The 19,720-nt window shown below is 45.7% G+C and overlaps 1 protein-coding gene across 1 annotated transcript; it reads left to right on the top strand.

The window, feature by feature from the left end:
• The first annotated feature begins 3,670 nt into the window (after window positions 1-3,670).
• Window positions 3,671-12,336, top strand: LOC142574971 (uncharacterized). Its single transcript, XM_075683948.1, has 2 exons — window positions 3,671-3,748; window positions 11,808-12,336. Exons 1-2 carry the CDS (start codon window positions 3,671-3,673, stop codon window positions 12,303-12,305), a joined length of 576 nt encoding a protein of 191 aa, XP_075540063.1. The 3' UTR covers window positions 12,306-12,336.
• Window positions 12,337-19,720: the final 7,384 nt, after the last annotated feature.

The following is a 19,720-nucleotide window of genomic DNA, read 5'->3' as shown; positions in this document are numbered from 1 at the left end:
GTCCAACATGGCAGAAATAGGCGCGATCGGCGATGTGCTTCTTGTTGGGACGCCGCGAACGGACAGCTGGGTAACGGACTTCATGTGACAGCGCTTTTAAACGTCGACAAGGAGTCCATAGTTGTGCGAGATGTCTGCTCTAATAAGTCCACGACAGATGTCTGCATCCAGAAAAATCCAGCACAACGCTTTTCGAAAGCCAAGGTTTAGCATGACGGAGTGTGACGAAAAAACTGGAATCGTGGTGCCATTGGCGCTTCGCAAAAACGACAAAGGTGTCGCTTTTCGGTGGGAGGTTTGGGCGGAAATAATGCTTACGTCAGCTCCTATGTCGACTAAGAATTCTTGCCCCGTATCCCTGTCTGTCAGGTAGCAAAGACGACTTTTGTGTGTGGCCGGACCACTCGTCGCCGTTAGAGCATAGAGAAAGAAATTTCAACAAGCGCGCACACTCCCATAGAGCCCAGCAGCCGAATTGACTGTAGAACACCAAGCGGATGGTATTAACACCTTCCGGTTTCGGTTTTGGGTGCGCGCATTTTGAACACCAGTTGGTACACGCCGCGCCGGTTCCGCGGATGGGCACGGCATTTATTTATTTTTTTTCGCTTCTGCTGAACCACGCCTGGCCTTGGCGTGGAATCGTTTCATTGATTAGTAAAAATGATTGCGAACGACCTCTACAAGACTCAGCCGAATCTGTCAGGTGCAATATTATAACGAAAACGCAAGACGTCTTCTGAAATGATGAAATGTTTATTTTGCTCTATATAAATGCTTGTTCCGGCTTCTTCTGCATTCATCCAATGTTGTGGCACCAGGTAAGCAGCATTCGCTGCCGTAGGAAGCTCCACCGCATGCCATCAGCTGAAAAAAGTAAATTACAAGCATGTATCATTTTGATATATTGACCCAACAGTAATATTGCGTGTAGAGGCGAATCGCGCGTAAGTGGTGAATGAGCGGCATCACAGATAAATTCACTTTTACGTACATTTCACAGCAAGGACTACTCCCAAACAATGCCATAAAATGTGAAGAAAACATCCGATTTTCAAGCATCCCTCCCTTGCCGGGCATTATTTTTGCACTTTAAAAGCTCAAATACACGGGTGACTGCGTGTTTCCAAAAGAACTTGGCCTCAGTCGACGCGATGGTACGCCAAGTACACAGAGGTGGCTACAACACAGGCTCAGCCAGACCATGTTGCACGCTCGCAGAATGCCTTCTAGTCGCACTCAGACACATTCGGGGGTGCAAAGCCTGTCGGAAGCGTGCGCATGATGTACAATCTCCGAGATTGTACATCATGCGCACGCTTTCGACAGCTATCTTACTTCAGGAGACTAGTACTAATAGCCCTAATCTAATAGGGTACAAACCTTATTGCACTCCTTCCATTCAACACCGACTTCCTGGGCCAGGATCGCGAAGAGCGTCTGCAGTAGCCAACGGACAAGCATGCGTTCTTGTCCTCTCACAAGCGACCCACACAGAGCTTGATAGTTCCGCGTGGTGCACGCAGACGCAGGAGGTAGAGGGTGTGCGCCTCACTCTAGACGGTGATCAACAAGCCTTGGTGTTTTTGGTTTATGCCAGGTCGTTCGGCACTACGACATATCGAGTGGATATATCTTTTGTGGCACATTACTTAAGAATATACCCGCAGGATCGCGTTGTAGTTGGGGGCGGTTTCAACGCCATGAACACATAATGGGGATACCACCGGTCAGGTGCTCGTGGAAGATACCTATGGCAGCACGTTGCCAGAGCCATATTAACCATCGTCAACGAACTAACGTTACCCACTCGCCTTGGCCAACACGGAGGCCAGCAAGATACATCTCCACACCTGACACTAGTTTCTAATCCCCAAGAAATTGTATGGGCGCGGGCTGAAGATGTCATGGGCAGCAACCATTACCCAGTGGTGGTGTCATGGACACCTCGAGGGTGGCGATCTCGGGAATTTCAACAACGCCATCGCATAGAGGAGCTCGTCTCATGGCATGAATTCCGGCAAGCTCTCGGTGCAGACCAGGTTCCCGCCCACTTAGATAAGATCATCAGTCAAATTGACGATGCTAAGAAAAAAGCTACAACAAAGCTTTCAGTTCAGTTTGATGCGCCGAAGCCGGACTCCCATCTTTAGAGCCTATGGAATCGTAGGCTCCGTGCTCTCAAGGCCTACGTCGATCTGGTCGCACAGCTCGTCGTAGGCGCGCGCTTTCTCGCATGACTCATGAGATTGAGCGGTATACTATGCAACTCGCTCTCAGACATTGGCAGCTGCTCTGCCACTCGCTTAATGGCACAGGTAACTTATCGAAGGCCTGGCGCGTATTTCGCGTTATCCTCGGACGCAAGCGACCAAATTCACCGTCCCAAAGCATAGCTCTGAAACTGAACGTCTCCCCGGCTGAGCTAGCTATTCAAGCAGGGAAGGTCTTTTTTCCCCAACCAGAAAATGTGGGTGCCCTGCCTGCGGACCCCTCATCAGACAAATCCCACGCATACGACGTCCCCTTCACGTTAGATGAACTAGAGGCAGCACTGTATGACTCCAACCAGAATAGCGCCCCGGGACCGGATGGAGTACGTTATTCAACGCTTGTGAAGCTTCCGAAATCGTATAAACTGGCCCTGTCGAAAGTGATCAATGAACATTGGGTCAACGGTGATCTTCCCCCCCTCCTGGAAGAAATCTGTGGTGATACCGATTCTAAAATCTGGCAGGCCAAGTCGGTCATTACAAGACCTCAGGCCAATTTCCTTAACGTCTAACGTTTGTAAGGTGATGGAACGCATGGCTTTACGTAGACTTAAATGGTACTTGGACAAGCACAACATTCTGTCCCCTATTCAAGCATGATTTCGCCGTGGGCTCAGCAAGCAAGATATTCTAAGAAGGCGTCATGGGGACGCTCTCGCCTACCCAAGCAGCGCACAGGTCCGGGTAGTGGTTGGAGTCGATGTCAAAAAGGCGTTCGATTCTGTGGCCCACACTACCATACTTCACCGACTTCAGGCAGTGGGGATTGGTGGGAGCCTGTACCGTTTCGTGAAAGCTTTTCTTGCGGACAGAACATTCGCGGTGATGGCTGGGGATACGCTCCGTGAATGGCAACATAATGAAATCGGAGTCCCTCAAGGTACTGTCATATCTCCCGCTCCTTTTAACATTGCCATGTCAGGCCTACCACCATTGCTGACATCGATACCCGGTCTTAATTATGCCGTGTATGCGGACGATATAACCCTGTGGACCAACTCGGGGCCCCTGGGGAGCAAGAACTAGCCCTGCAGGTAGGCCTCAACGCCGTTCACGACTACATTAAGGAGTGTGGCATGCAAACCTCACCGCAGAAAACCGAGTACGTGGCTGTCAGTAATGGACCGCGGTGGCGAGCCGAGGCCGAACGCAACCTTATCTCCCTTCGTTTAGGGGACTCTGTGATTTGCCGGAAACAAACAATCAGAATACTCGGCATGCTAATTGACGAGGATGGAGGAGACAAAAGCTGGCTTCGTGGCACAGTTCTTAGTTGCCATCAGGCCTTACACCTTATGCGCCGCGTCTCTGCGCATGGATGGGGAATTACAGAAATTGGGCTCCGTCAAATAGCCCTAGCTCTCGTCGCATCAAAAGTACTATACGCATATACTTACATGCGACTTAACGCGACCAAATGCCTTCAGCTTGAGCGCATCAACCGCAAGGCGATGCGCCTGGACCGGCTTACCACAGTACTGCCCTATTGCCGACCTACACGCATGTTCTTTTTATTTATTTCAAAATACTGCAGGCCAATGTGGTGGCCCAAGCAGGTGTGGGTTACATCCAACATGAATGTACAAAACAACAGACAACAAAAAGCAAGAAAGAAAAAAAGAAAAAAGAAAAAAAAGAAAAATAAAGCTTAAGAGAGAAGGTGACACTCCAACTCAGCGAGATTATTATTGGAACCAAAAATATCAGACGGCAGAGAATTCCATTCTTCCACAGTTCTTGGAAAATAACTGAATTTGAAAGATTTTGATCGGGCAAACATTGGGGTAAGTGCAAATTCATGGCCATGGCGTGTGCGTCGTGTTGTTAGGGGTTTTAAACTGTCAGGCAGATCTATTTCTATGTTAGCAAACATACAATTATAAAGAAATGAAAGGCGACTAAACTTTCTGCGGGCTTCTAGATTAGAAATACAGTTTAATTGCATTAGGTTGGATGGGGAATCAAGTCTACGATATTTGCCAAATATAAACCTAACAGCCTTTCTGTTAATACGTTCAAGTTGCATGATATCTTTCTTTAAATAGGGATCCCTAATGATAGAAGCATACTCAAGCTTAGAACGAACACACGCATTATAAGCTAAAAGCTTTGTTTGCGAGGGTGCGAATTTCAGCTTTCTTTTAAGGAACCATAACTTACGTAGTGCAGATCTGCAGATATCAGAAATGTGGGTTGACCAAGTTAAGTTGCTTGTGAGGGTGACACCTAAGTACTTATATTTGCCTACAATCGAGATACTATTGTTTCTAAGGGTATAACAGAACTGGCTAGGATTTAGTTTCCTGGTGATACGCAGTAGTACTGTTTTCTGAGTATTTAGTTGCATGCTCTATTTTTGACACCAGTCGTCAATAACATTCAGTGCATGTTGCAATTCAATGTGATCTTTGGGTGATACAATTTGTTTAAAAATGATGCAATCATCCGCGAACAAACGTACAGACACATTTTCGGGAATAACATCAACCAGGTCATTAACATAAATTAAAAACAAAAGTGGTCCCAATACACTTCCCTGTGGGACTCCAGACGTGACATGAAGAATAGCAGATGATGAATCATTAGTTACCACATACTGTTGTCTGTGGGGAAGATAAGCCCCAATCCATTGAACTATTTTTCCTGGTAACCCCAAGCACGGTAATTTGTACAGCAATTTCCCATGTGGCACATTATCAAAGGCTTTACAGAAATCTAGAAAGAGAACATCTATTTGTCCTGATGCATCAAGCACTCGTGAAAATTCATGCACAGTTGTAACTAGTTGTGTAACAGTGGATAACCCTTTTCTAAATCCATGTTGAAATTTTGATAGTGCATTGTTATCACTAAGGAATTCATGAATGAAGTTTGCAATAACATGCTCGAGAAGTTTACAACAACTGCTTGTAATAGAGATAGGACGATAATTCTCAGATGACGTCACCATGTTTGCGAGTGAATTTCGCATTCTTCTGCTCCGCGAAACGTGCTCATTTCGGATCGTACCAATGGCTATGTCATCTAGTGTATGCTAAAACGACGCTGGCATTTGTTCACCGGCGAAGAAATAAATGGTTATGAACTTGGGCGGTCATGAATCTAGTCTAATGTTGCAGTTTCTACGTAGCCAAACGGCTACCAAAGTGGAACGGTCCCGGAGATAGGCGCTTCAAAGCGCCAGCTGTAGCGACAGCACTAGGAAATGGCACGCGGCTCACGCACCAAGCATTTCGGAGCGTACTGGCTTACGAATGAGAGGAGTATGCGCGCGCTCGTGGCCTGTTGGTTAGAGTACCGGGCTCGATCGACGGCCGACGTTCGATTCCACCCCATCGGTCACACATTACTTTCTTTTAATGAAAGCGAGGCGAAAGAAGAATCTACCTGCCGCAAAGTGACAGGAATGAGGTTGGAACGCTTGGCAATAAATTTTGGGAATGTTTTCATATGTGAGTCCTAATTATTGTCTTCTGGACTCAACTGCTACACAACAAAAAACAACTAGAAAAATCAACACAAATTACCCAATCAATTGTTTATTGGGAACCCTCAACAGTAGTATTGTTGTGCAGGGGTTGAGTGAACGCAATTGCTCTTGAAAATTTGTTGAAGTCCGTTGTTTCAACAATTCCCCAACAATAAATCAATGGTTAATCAACAGTCATTTTTGTACATGAACGTACCCGACTTTGTCGTGAAGCTGCGATGGTTCATTCTTTAGAAACGCTATTTATTTTCGTTCCATGGCATCCCTTATGCCATCGGGGCATATTTAAATATATAAAGGTCACGAGCCAGGCGGTGGTAGCCAGGCGAAGTCAAGTAGGTGCGAGAAAAGTAGACTTATACTGTCACGTTCCTTTGGAAGCGATGAAAGCGTTGCAATTTAACACACAAGAGAACTTCGAACACAGTGCTTTTTCTTATAGCCTAACAGAAGGCTGATAACTCGCAATATTACTAAAGTTATAACATCTTATCGCAGACGCTCTCAGATGACTTTATTATATACAATAAGGGGCTCTCTAATTTCGACCGCGAGTTAACGCAGGTACCTTGACGTACTTCATGCTATAAACCCAGTCAGCCTACTCACACATACAGCATTACTAATCCCAAGTAGCATATCCTCGCCTACATCCCAAGAAGCGACCGCGTACTTCGGTAGGCGCAAGACAGGCCAATATTCGAATAGCAATGCCTAGTAGCGAATTAGTATGGAATCTTCAGCAATATAGAACCTATGCAGTACAAGCGAGTCCGTACAGTATCACACGGTAAGATTAATTTACTCTGACCATTTATTGATCGTCAGTGTCACTAAACAAAAAGCATGCTGAGCTTCAATCGCTAGATTTGCGCCGTAAATTCACCTGATTTCGCATAGGTTCTACCATTATATCCTCCAATATTCCATCACCAAGCGCTCGGCGCTTCTCATCACGTCTCAGCCAAACAGCAGCTCGCCTTCCGAACGTATAGTCAGCGTCAAAAGTTTACGGAGAGCGCAATCTGAAATAAAGATCAGTATTTGTTCTCTGTAGGCAATCAGCGCGGTATTTGGGTTTTCAGCATGCACTGGTCTAGAGTTAACCAATGGCTTTGCATAATGTTACTGGCTGTGGGCCTAGCTGCGTTCAAATAGAACTTATTCGCCGAACCTCGCCGCCTAAGCTTTTGACGGCGACTGTGCCATGGAGCACCTGTATTTTCTTTATTCTGCTTTATATATTTTTTTTAATGAATGGCCTTTTAGCCAACGTCATGCGTGCTTCATCATAATCATCATCATCAGCAGCAGCAGCCTGGTTACGCCCACCGCAGGACAAAGGCCTCTCCCATACTTCTCCAACTACACCGGTCATGTACTGCATGTGTGCTACATGGGTGCAGCAATGGCGTCGAGGCAGAACATCCACCTCGCGTGCAAGACGACCGTGGTTCGAATACCGGTGCAGCGCAATTTTCCACCGGATAAAAAGAAATCCGCGTGTACATAAACTTGCATAAACAGGCCTGGAGTGTGGCCTGACCGGTAACGCAGTCCCTCACCAGAGCAGGATTGGCCACGGTGCAGTACTTGACCACAACCTCCTATATGAATACAACAATCATGCGTACTTACACTTGACTATTTTTTTTAGGAAAGCCATCGAAAACATGATGTATTGTGTAAAAAAAAAACTCAACTCGCATGTATTACATCATTATTAGCACAAGTGAGGCAAAATAACAGCATTGGCTGTAAGGTTTTACTAAAATGTCAGGGCTACTCCAAAACTTCGCCAGCTCGTGTCGTGTACCTCCCTAAGATTTCCGGGAAACTGGAAGGGCGAAATTCTAGCGCGGAATTGACGTGTCTTGCGGCGTCATGGCAGAAGAAATGATGTGTGGCTTAGTCAGACCCTATGAAAGGATCAACTGGCATTGGGCTACTCACGCACAATGAACCACAATTATAGATTTTATCTACAAGCAGGGGAGAAAAGGATAAACGGTGCTCCATGGGCGCTGTCGCGGTCATAATAAAATCACTGTGCCGATGTGGGTCGTAAACGATTCTAACAGGAGTACATTTCTAGCAAATACTCAATGCGCTTTCTACTGTTTCTTCAATTGTTCAAACAAGTAAAATTTAGTATTACACGGGGCAGCGTTCTGAGAAATTGCCCTGCGTTATTTTCTTTAAACATTTCTGTCTATTAAGAAACTTGTGTTGCTCATTTGTATACTATAATTTAGTTACCTAATAACCTTTTTTACGCTCGTTAGCGTAATTTCAGTTGTATTTGTATTACTGTCGTTGATCCTTCCTATGTATTATAGCATTTGTGTTGTTTATATTCATATTCACCATGCGCATCCTTCATTGTGTGCTCTTACTGTGTGGTATTTTATACCTTTTTTTCTTGGTGGGTGAGGCGGTTCCGCACATATATCTGCTTTGTTATGTAAATCCTTCTTTCTTTCGTGGCAAAAAACATGTTCCGTTGCTGCAGAATTTTTTATCGATACCCATTCTTGTGTAAGACCTGAAATACAGGCCCGCAGTAGTTAATGAATGAACGATTAAATAAATAAACAACTAAATGTATAAATTAATTATATAACCGCATCATTCTACTCGCGCAATCAGCTGTTATTCAATGAAGAAATCTTGAATTACAAAACAATCCAGGGGCCCCCATTTTAGACTTAGTCTAGACTCTACAGCTGCTTGTACATTAGCAATTGTTTATGCTAGCGTTAGTGACAGTTTTGCCTCATGGACAGAACAACCGTATCAAGTCCGTGAAGGTAATATTTAATATTTTAGGGAAATTGAATGATGGAATTACTATCGGAAACATAACATAACGAATGAAGGCAGAAGCACCGGCGCTTCCGGACAGCAAAAACCAGCAAAATTACCATTAAGCAGCAATATAAACGAATCCAGAAATATGCCCATCGTTCGACAGAGATTATTTTCTTTCTCTATTGATTGAGGAGATTGTGATTGTGCACAAAAGCCTGGCTAACGTCTATGCGCAGGAACTGGTTAGTTTAATAATCGTAGGTGTTCTACGAGGCTATGCAGTCAGTCACCAGTGTCTCAAAATTTTCTATTTAAGAAACACGGCCGCTTAGATCACGGCTAGAAGCTTCTTTTCTCGCCACATTTCATTTCTAGAAATAAAAAGTAGCATCCTAACTCGTTTCCATGCACCGCTTAAGGAAACTACTGGAGGAACGCGGTTGCATGTATGCTTAAAACGCAGCACTCAAAATAGTGTATTATTTTAGTCAACGCTACTTTTGCAGTTAGGTCAAACGAGCGCCCGATCTTCCGCATGGAGCCAAACGTTGTATTTGCATACAGCCGCGGTGTATGTTCCTGAGTAAACCTTCCATTGACGGAAACGAGAGATACCGAGTACTAGGGCTCCGAAGCCCAAAGTAAGCGAGCGCTTTCGTTTGCGCCTTTTCTTTCTATGCAGAGCATCGTGAGAGCGACGAAGCGCTAACCAAAAAAGGCTAGACTGACGGGCGCCCAGCTCTTCCTTTAGATATATTTTGTTTCGCCCTGCGAAGCCCAGCCCGTGCGATACCGTTGTCAAGTACGTGACCCTCGCGCAAGAAGGAAAAGTGTTCGCGGTGTAGTTTGCAGTATATAAGAGGCCCGTAGCTGCAGCTTCAGACATTCCCTCTCGACAAGCAGCCGCAGCAGCCAAGATCATGAACGCGTTGGTAAGTTGGCTCATACAACTGAACAGTGAAGCTGCCACAACAGTGGAATAGAACACAAATGTAATGGTCGATAGCTTTGCAAACTGAAGGAGCTTTAATGTGTTCTTTAAGGTGCGGTTAACATGCTCGTTAGTAAGAGCGTCGGCTGACTTAGTTTTGCAGAAGTACTAGGAATCATTTCCCACTATAAACCGCGCCACCATCAGCTGCGCAGCCAGTGCCTTGCGTAATGATCAGTGCACCGAAATTGCGGCAGAAAAGCGCCTATGATATAAGAGACTGTTCACTCTGGCTATGCTGAGGTAGAAGTGACATCAAGTAGTTTCATACTGACCGTGTTTTAAAGAAAGTAATATATTTCCGTGCATGCTGGTAAGGATCGCACTTTCTAAACATGGACAAAAGGAAGGCCTCATAGATCAACAAGCGACCATTAGCGAAATGTCTCAGTACCCCATCGAACGTTCCATCACATAAAGAAATTTTCTTCTTCAATTCATCAGTGCGATAGGAAGCATCAAGTGGCTGTTAGGCGACGTATACATATAAAGATGGAAATTTTCACTAAATATCGGTTGCTACAGCGCTCCCATTTGTTTATCCGTGTGCCTTCATGTTGTCTATGTTTAGTGAGCGCAATACTCACGAGTATGCACTCACAACACACCCAAGAAACAGCATTCATATTCATGTGTCATCGAATACCGTCTCTTCAAAATAGTTCCCTTGTGCAGAATGTCCTCGAAGACTCTTTACAGAAGGAGTCGAGCAGCCTTCTGTGATTCAAGCTTCATGTAGGCAGTCGTGTCAAAATGGCAACCTCTGGACTGGGTGAGGGAAAGAGCGAAACATTGGGGGGAGGGGCAGAAACACCACAAGTGGCCCGCTATTCACCTCAAGCATCACAAGCAGGCGGCGCAAAACATAGGTGTACAGATACGATCCTGAGACAAAGCAACAATCGCCGCAGCGGAAAACCCCAACGCCTCTACGGCCTAGAGAAAGCTAGGCATGTCCGTAGCTCGTCAAAGTGCATGCTCATCGTCTTTTTTGGCATTCACGGAATTATGCATCAGTAATTCATCCGAAATGATCTGTCTATCAGCGGCGAGTTTTTGACCCATGGATGAGTTGGTTCGTTTGAAGAAAACGGTCTGGTCTGGAATTCACGCGGAGGTGAAGGCTGCGCAAGGCGAGCCGGAGTTTCTACCCCTGTTGTAAGATTTGACTCCATCTTATTTCACTTTCTTACCAATTTAAAAGCCCAGCTCGATTGTCGCCGTTTTCGCACGATTGCATAAATCAACCGCGAATCGTAGAAGGTTGCTCCATTTCTTCTGTACAGCATATGTTCAGGGAATGTTCGGAGAGTGCTAGGAAAGCGGGGGGGGGGGGGGCTGTATTCGTGCGCACGGCTACTATTTCAAAGGTGGCAGTGCTTGAAGGCAACTGAATAAATTTCTTTCTTTGAAATAGAGCCAGTCGCTGAAATTTTCTTTACCACTTCGCATAAATTACCTCAATCTTTAGCTATGGCAAAAAAAAGTGCAAGTTGATACGATTACGTAAAGCTGAACTATAGCCGTAACTAAAAGCGCAGGCACAAAAATGGATAGAGATGGACCTCGACATATGATCGTGTTGTGTCTCAGTCGCCTTGCGCTTTCCTCGTTTTAGCTGCAGCACCACCATTGCGAGGAAGAGATGCATCCATGCTTTGGTACCCAAATATATTTTTCATTGGTTGTTGTCATTAACAACTCAACCAAGTGCAGAGATTGCAGGCGAAATTAGAGGCTAGAGGTCGCCTTGAGAGGAAAAATTGTTTTTCTCCTTCTTACCCAAACGAACGAAGTAGTAGTTAATTAACATGCACTTTAACCTGAGAAGTCCAGCAAATTCAGCTTGCAAACAAATCTAGTTTTGCATTCTTTCAGTCGTAAATGACTATGTTCTCGTCAGCGCTTGTGGCTTAATCTCCTAATAACATAAGTAGTTGCGATGGAATGAATATAAAACATGAAAAAAGACATGGAAAGGCCTGATAATAGGACAGTCCATGTCTCTTTTTACTGTATATGTCATTTCGTATGACAAACCGATTCGCCGAAAATCATTGGCATGAAAAAGACCTGCTCTTCTAAGTAAAAATGCTCTCGTCTAATATATGCATGCCTGATATCAGTGCGAACCGAAAAGTAAACAACGCAAGCGCTTGTTTCGCGTCTTCGTTTCTTGATGCGGCATATTAATTTATAACATCTCGAACTATCCGTAACACACACGCTATTACTTACGCAGAGCACTGCCGTCATCCTTTCTGCCGTCGTGGCCTGTGCCGTCGCTGGAGGACTCCTAGGTGGCTACGGCCTTGGAGGCGGCTACGGCCTTGGAGGCGGCTACGGGTTCGGTGGTGGATATGGACTCGGTTACGGCGGCTACGGCCTCGGATACGGTGGAGGCTTGGGATATGGTGGAGGCTACGGTGGAGGCTATGGCTACGGCGGAGGCATTGGTGGTGCTCGCCTTGGTGGTGTAGGTGTCGGCAGCAGCGTTGCTCTTCTTAGCGGAGGACCTCCATTTGCCAAGGCCGTGGCTGGACCAGCCTTTGTGGTCAGGACCATTCACCATGTCAACAAAGTCAGCGGCGGAGGGGCCCTCCTCGCTCACTCGGGCCTCGGCGGTGGATACGGAGGCGGCTACGGATATGGTGGCGGCTACGGATATGGTGGTGGCTACGGATATGGTGGTGGCTACGGCGGCGGGTATGGATATGGCCTCTACGGCTACAAAGGCTAACTTTCATCATTGCCTGCTTAGTACTGCAATTTTCATCACTGAAGACGGAAAAGCGGTTGGTAGCGGTGTCCGCTACGGAAGCACCTACTGCTGCGCCAGGTGAGCGTCAAGTGGCCTCCAGCAGTGCAAGGTGCTAGGCTCTCAGTTGAGAGGAGTCCCGGCGTTTCCGAGCACATGAATCTTCTCACAATGCACACGGACGATTGATATGACATCTGTCGCAACATTCTTCATTGCCAGTTATTCTTTGAGACAAGAATAAATACCTCTTCCAGAACTAAACGCAAAACATCTGTCATCACTTAAGCTGCTACTTGCACACACTGCAGGTCACGAAGCGTCAGCCTACTCGTTTCAGAGTGAGTTTCATGGGTGGAGCTGTGGAGTCGAGCTATTTGGCTTGAGAAGTATTTAGAAGCTAGTAAGTTCCAGTCCGCACGAGCCTTGCGGCTTGTCTACGGGACTGCGCAGTTTCCCGGTCCGAAAGCAGCCAATCGGTGAAACGCGGTTGCCTATGAGTAAAACCAAAGTATGAGCCCCGTGCTAATTACAACAGCTTCGCGACAAATGCAAAATTTTTAGAAGAATTTCCGATCCAGAAGGGAGGTCACCGATAAAACCAAACTTTTACAAATAAAAAAACTTCGCAATAAGGCAGATACAAATTGAACTTCAGAATATTTAGAATTTTGAAATACTGTGGAACGTAGAAACAAGCTTGTAATACAGCGCAGATGCACATTAGTTGAAAACAGCATTTATGCGAATGAATAGTCTGTATTTCACTTTTTTTCTACCAATTTTTCTGTAAATCTATAAACTATTAACCGTTGACACAATTAAACCTAACAATCTTTTAAATGAATTGGAAGTAGGATTACGTTATAACCTGTACGAATGAAAGTGGATATAGGAAGCGCGGATTTCCCTTCTGTATTTCGTGCAGACCTGCGGTGGTCTCCAAGTAGCATCACCGTAATGTTTTCAATTTGAACATAGTAGAATAGTTGTTTTTCACTCCTAACATCGAATGCAAATTGTCTACGCACTCAAGAAGTACATAATGTTTAAAGGGCCTTCTCTTTGCAATGTTCAGAAGGCGAGAACTGCGATTATAAGTAGGGTACAAATGAATTAGTTAAACATTGCAAGGGAGCTCTCAATCGTGAACTACCAGCCATACCTAAAAAAGAACTTACACAATGCTGTATATACAGTCTGGCTGAGGGAAAAAATCATAACTTGACCTTAAATTGCACATGTCCACAAACACTAATAAAGCAGATTGACTATATAACCGGTGCAGGCATTCCATGATACTGTGCGATCGAAGTGAAGACCGAAGCAGAACTGTGCATGAAGGTCAAGAGAAAGGGACAACAATTCTAGAATTGCCTTTGTAAAGGAATGTTGGATGTGGTGCTGTTATTGCTTAGCACGCACTGTGTAAGAACTGCCCCTTAGTCTTCTGGGTAAAAAATACGCAATTTCCCGTAAGCCAATATTTGAGACATACATTATCCTACTGAAAAAGCACAGCCTGCTGTGTCATAATTTCTTACACAGTAAATTAAGCGTACTGTCATTAGGTGTCTGGCCCCGCTGAAAGCACAACATGCGCTATCACGCATGCGATAAGGGCCGTGTCAGCCCTACAAAGCGCGGACATGAACGAAGCGCCAATGCGGGTGAGCTGCGGTGCTTTACACTACTAGATTAAATTTAGAAGGGACCGCTATGCATGGGAGGCTACTTATGTAAACACTAAATACACGCAACAGATTCTTTAGGCTCCTCGTAAGTAATAGTCAGCTGTGTAAAGACAGAATAAACCTTTTTCAATCAGAATAAACCTTTTTTTTGGGATCGTAAAAGCTACTTTTTCGAAATTGCAATAAGGAGCATTGTAGCAAAAGTTGTCCGATATCTCCAGTAATATAAATTGGTCTATGGAATAAAGCGCCTTTTTTATTTTGTCAAAAAAAGAAACGCAGGCAATATTTTACTTCCCTCCGGCAAGAACGCACTTTGCAAAGGGCTTTGTCGTATTTCAATCACTGCGAAAAATGTACGGTGCGTCCTTCAGAAAGTTGTATATTTCACAAAAGGATGTCTTCGACTTGTGTATGATATGTTTCTACAATTCAGGCTAAAAGAATTCGGTATTGCTGCAGGATTATGATGGATGCGCACTGATGGCGAGCCGTAAACTGGCTTTACAATGCATTCCTCCATACTTTGAGACATTAGGCTTGTCATTGTTGTTTCGTTTATAAGTAGATTATAAGTAGATATAAGTGACTAAATCATTAGATAATACGTCACCTTAATTTTGGCTGTTCCTGACGACGCAGTAATTCCAAATGAGCGCATTGCTTCCCGTACCTAAACCTCCGTACATTCAGACATGTAGGTGGAATTTAGATTGGAACTTTCTAATAGATATATGCATTGTAGATGTACATGAATTTCAAGTTCATTTAGAGACCTAATGAAGTTCTCATTGCAGCTCTTGACCAATGCAGCACTAGTGATGTTAGGAAAGGCGGATAGACAACTCCTGCAATGTGGGACGTTGACTACTGAGGCGAAGCTGACCCTCGGGAGATGCGGTCAGCGTAACTATATGGGAAGCATATTTCTTTTAATCGATTACCGAGCGATGTCTCCTTTTTCGCAAATTGCACTTCAGGCGCTTAATGCTGATAACGGTTCCACGCTAAATGCTAGTCAAGTTCCATTCCGCGGGCTGGATTTTTTCGTGGGGTTACATTTCTGGACCGTTTAAAATGAATGGGGTGATTAATAAAATGCTCATTGCAGTGCAGTGAGATTAGATTCAATCAACTAATTGTACGCTAGTGGCATACGCTATAGGTCTCCCTCCATATGCTCGACCAGTTTCGTTTTATTGCGCTGGATAAAATTTTTCTTGAGGCGCTTTTGTTTCGCCTTTAGGCGGCGAAGCATTCCTAAAGGGGGAAACGATTCATACGTCGTTTAATTTGCGGGAAATGGCTCATCGATCACCACTGATCGATCGATCGTGGCGGTCGATCGTGGTGATTTACGTATTGAAAAATTATAGACCTATCAGCTTACTGTCCGTTGCCTACAAAGTATTTACTAAGGTAATTGCAAATAGAATCAGGAACACCTTAGACTTCCGTCAACCAAAGGACCAGGCAGGATTCCGTAAAGGCTACTCAACAATAGACCATAATCACACTATCAATCACGTGATAGAAAAATGTGCGGAATATAACCAACCTTTATATATAGCTTTCATTGATTACGAGAAAGCGTTTGATTCAGTCGAAAGCTCAGCAGCCATGGAGGCATTGCGGAATTTATGCCTCTTACACTTACTGGCATTCAGTGGCACTTACATTCATTTACACTAGGCTAGACCAGCTCAGTAACTTTTCACTCTTGTAAAATAAGCAGAGATGAGTCAGAGCGCAGTTGAATGTATGTCTACTTGTAGTGATATTACAGTGCGTGCAAGTGCTTCAATGTCATACACATGCGAGCAATATGGTAAACACCTTTATCTTTTTTTGCCCTGCCCCACTTTCATGCTGGCAAAATATCAGCTTTTTCTTCGTTTGCTTCATCATAAACATATGATATTTGCGCAGTGTAATGAACAGCCATTCGGGGTCTGATTTTCGCTTACCGGTGATTACCGGTGAAGGGGCAAGGGCGGTTCGCGACCGTAGAGTAGATAAAATGAAAATAATCCGGCGGTGTCGTGCCGGGAAGAATTATAAGCAAATGTGACGTAAGGAAGGGCAATATCCCAGTCGTGGTTGTCCTTGGAAACGTATTTGGACAGCATATCGTTAACAGTACGGTTTAACCGCTCTGTCAGACCATTGGTTTGAGGATGGTATGAGGTAGTCAGCTTGTGTTGAATGGAGCCGGAATGCACAATATCGGCGATAACTTTCGAGAGGAAGTTACGACCACGGTCAGTAAGCAGCTGTCACGGGGCGCCATGAAGTAAGATAATGTCAGGCAAAAGAAAGTCCGCGACGTCCCTGGCGCAACTGGTTGGGAGAGCCCGCGTGACCGCGTATCGGGTGACGTAATCAGTTGCGACGGCTACCGTTTTGTTCCCATAGGATGCCGTGGGAAAGAGACCGAGGAGGTCTAATCTAACACGAAAGAACGGTTCTACAGGGACGATGATCGGCTAGAGATGACCGGCAGGTAGCACCTGAGGTGTTTTCCGACTCTGGCAGGTATCGCAGGCAGCAACATAGCGTCGGACAAAGCGAGCGAAACCAGGCCAATAGAAGCGGCGGCGGACATCTTGGATTACCCAAGATGTCCTGCAGTGGGTGCGTCATGCATCTCAAAGAACACAGTCTGTCGTAGATGTTTTGGCACGACAAGAAGATCAGATCCGTCAGGGAAGAAGTTCCTTCGGTACAGAATACCGCCCTGAAGGACATATCGGCGAACGGATGCGTCGGTAGGTGTAGAGCGCAGAGGCTCGATGAGTGCTCGCAGCGATAGGTGTCAGTACTGCTCCTCGGCGATGTTAGCAAGGGCAGGCACAGAGAAAATGCCGTTGGCGGTGCTACTATCGGCGTCGTCAGGCTCGTCTACCGGGTAACGAGACAAGCAGTAAGCGTACTTGTGTAGTCGGCCAGATTTGTAGGTGACAGTATACGAATATTCGCGGAAGCGTAGGTCACAGCGACAAAGTCTTCCTGTAGGATCTGTCAGTGAGCATAACTAGCAAAGTGCGTCATGGTCTGTGACAACGGAAAAGGGTCGGCCATATAAGTATGGGCGGAACTTCGCAACCGCCCAAACTAGGGCCAGACACTCACGCTCAGTGATGGAATAGTTGCGCTCCGTGGGTGAGAGGAGCCTGCTGGCGTAAGCGATAACCCGGTCGTGGCCACGCTGGCGTTGTGCCAGTACCGCGCCAATTCCGTGACCGCTGGCATTAATACGGACTTCGGTAGGCGCAGAAGGATCGAAATGGGCCAGAACAGGTGGCGTTGTGAGAAGGTCGATAAGACGCGAGAATGCAGAGGCCTCGTTATCGCCCCACTAGAAAGGGGCGTCTTTTTTCAAAAGCTCAGTTAGTGGTCGTGCTATGGCCATAGAGAAAAATTCAACAAGAGGGGACACACTTCAAAAACTGGCAACAGGAAACACGTCACGCCTAGTTTCAACTCCATCCGTTACTTGACGCGAGCATCAGAAAAAAGAATGTGAAATAACCTTCCAGACAACGTTTTATTTTTCTTTATTTTTTCCCACTAAAAGTGAAAAAGTTTTGCGTGTAAATGTACTTATCCTTTGCAACATATTTTTGTAGCGTTGCCTAGTAACAAGCTAGCGGGACGCCAGACGCGAGTCCATACGTCATGGGCCAGACAAGCCGCAGGAATGAGCGAGGCCTGCGGCGCATGTGAAGCTCGCGGGCTCGGTGACCCGTCTCTTTTGGATGTAGCCCGTTTTTTGGGCTCCCGGCGTTCTCTTGTGTTCCGTCCGCATTTCGGCACGGCACCACTGCACTACTGGACTACAGCAAGGTGAGGAATTTTGTTTGACAGTCTGCGACACACTTCAAGCACGTTAAGGCTTACTGCTCAAAACCTAACCTATATAGTGACGCAGTTATCGAAAAACAGCTCCGCAGTCCAAGCCTAGTTAATATGAGTTAATTACTCGTACTGGGAGATCTTTGCGACGCTTTCTATGAGCGCAAGCACAATTATAACTAATTTCGGTAGTTTTCGGGCACGCTCACCGCACCTGGCTTTGTGACGAAAAGCACCTTGGCCGTGTGACGCAGTTAGTTTCGCGTGTACTGAATCTTACTGATAGAAGTTCATGACGCATTGTCTGACCGGAAAAAGTATTGTAATTTATTTGGTAACTTTTTGGAATATCTTGAGGCATGCTCGCCACGCCTGGGGTTGTGAAGCTGTTCGCAAAAAAGCAAGCCGGCAATAGTGAGTTCGTTTTGCGTGTACTGAATTTTAGTGGGACAAGTTTCTGATGCATTTTATAGCTCTGCATCAACATATACCTTATTTCGGTACTCACGCTTGTCGAAAACGCGACGAGCGATTGCCGAGAGTGAGAACACAGGAGAGTTGCATGCGCCCAGGACGCGTAAAAGATAACACGGAGGAGCTTGGGGACATGGCATTTATGTATTCTGAGCGACTGAAAACAGGGGTGCGATCGGAGATGGTTGTTTGGCGCGTTCGTTCGGTTACCGGCGCGCGCGATTGGCCTACTCCGTGCCCACGTCGCCAGGCGCGGGGCGCAGCCACGTTTTTGGTGACGTCAAAATGACGACACGCTCCTGTCAATCATCCTCCCACCGAGAATTTCGTCTGCTAGGCGCCGAACCCGACGGGAGCTGGGAAGTTTGGAGCGATCGTACGGCTTCGCATGGCGCGTCTGGTGGATTGAATTGCATCCAACAGGCGGCCTTTTCGGCTGCGGAATGGCACGTTTGAATCCAATCCATAGTTTAATTCGAGAAAATGGCGCTTCCGTTGGAAACTTAGGTTGTTGCACTGACGTTTCTAGAGGGAGGAGGAGAGCGGGTGGCGGTGCGAAACGCGTTTGAAGAAATGGCAGAAAGTGAATTCCGGCGTCGTTTTTGTTTCTCGAAACACATAATACATTGGTTGTACGGAGAAATCGACATCATCGGTGTCAGCGAGCCACTGGAATGTTGTCGCTGCCTCTTAAAAAGTGCGCCACTCTTCCCGTCGCTTTTTTTTCTTCTTCTTTCTTCTCGCTGTGCGCGACACCACCTAAGGACGACGCAGAGAACCTAATAGTTATAAATTGCAGTAGTCACACGTACTACTATTTGAAAACGTGTTTGGGCTTGAGAAGAAAAAAATACATTTTTTTAGATAAAGATTTATTTCATTCGGAAGACGAGAAACATTTGGTTTTGTAGTATACTATATGCAAGCAGATGACAAACGACGGAAGTAAACTTCCGGAGAGGTCACTGCTTCCTGACTGGCTGCTCTCTCCGCCCCGCTGTCACAAATTTTGCATACTGCAACTTTGTGACGTTGCAGCAAGTGCACAGAACGCGTATCAAATAAAATATCTCCGATCGCGCCGCAGGTTTTGCACCCACGAATGTGTCTTGAGTGCGACTAGAAGGCGTTGTGCGAGCGTGTAACATGGTCTGGCTGAGCCTGTGTTTTAGCTACCTCTGTGTACTTGGCGTACCATCGCGTCGACTGAGGCCAATTTGTTTTGTAAACGCGCAGTCACCCGTGTATTTGTACACTTAGAGTGCAGGAAATAATGCCCGAGAAGGGAGGGGTGCTTGAAAATCGGATGTCTTGTTCAGATTATATGGCATTGTTTGGGAGGGGTCTTTGCTCTGAAATGTACGTAAAAGTGAA

Source organism: Dermacentor variabilis, chromosome 3 (genome assembly GCF_050947875.1).
Source record: "Dermacentor variabilis isolate Ectoservices chromosome 3, ASM5094787v1, whole genome shotgun sequence".
In the NCBI taxonomy this organism is placed as follows: Eukaryota; Metazoa; Arthropoda; class Arachnida; order Ixodida; family Ixodidae; genus Dermacentor; species Dermacentor variabilis.
This window is presented reverse-complemented; position numbering and strand designations above follow the sequence as displayed.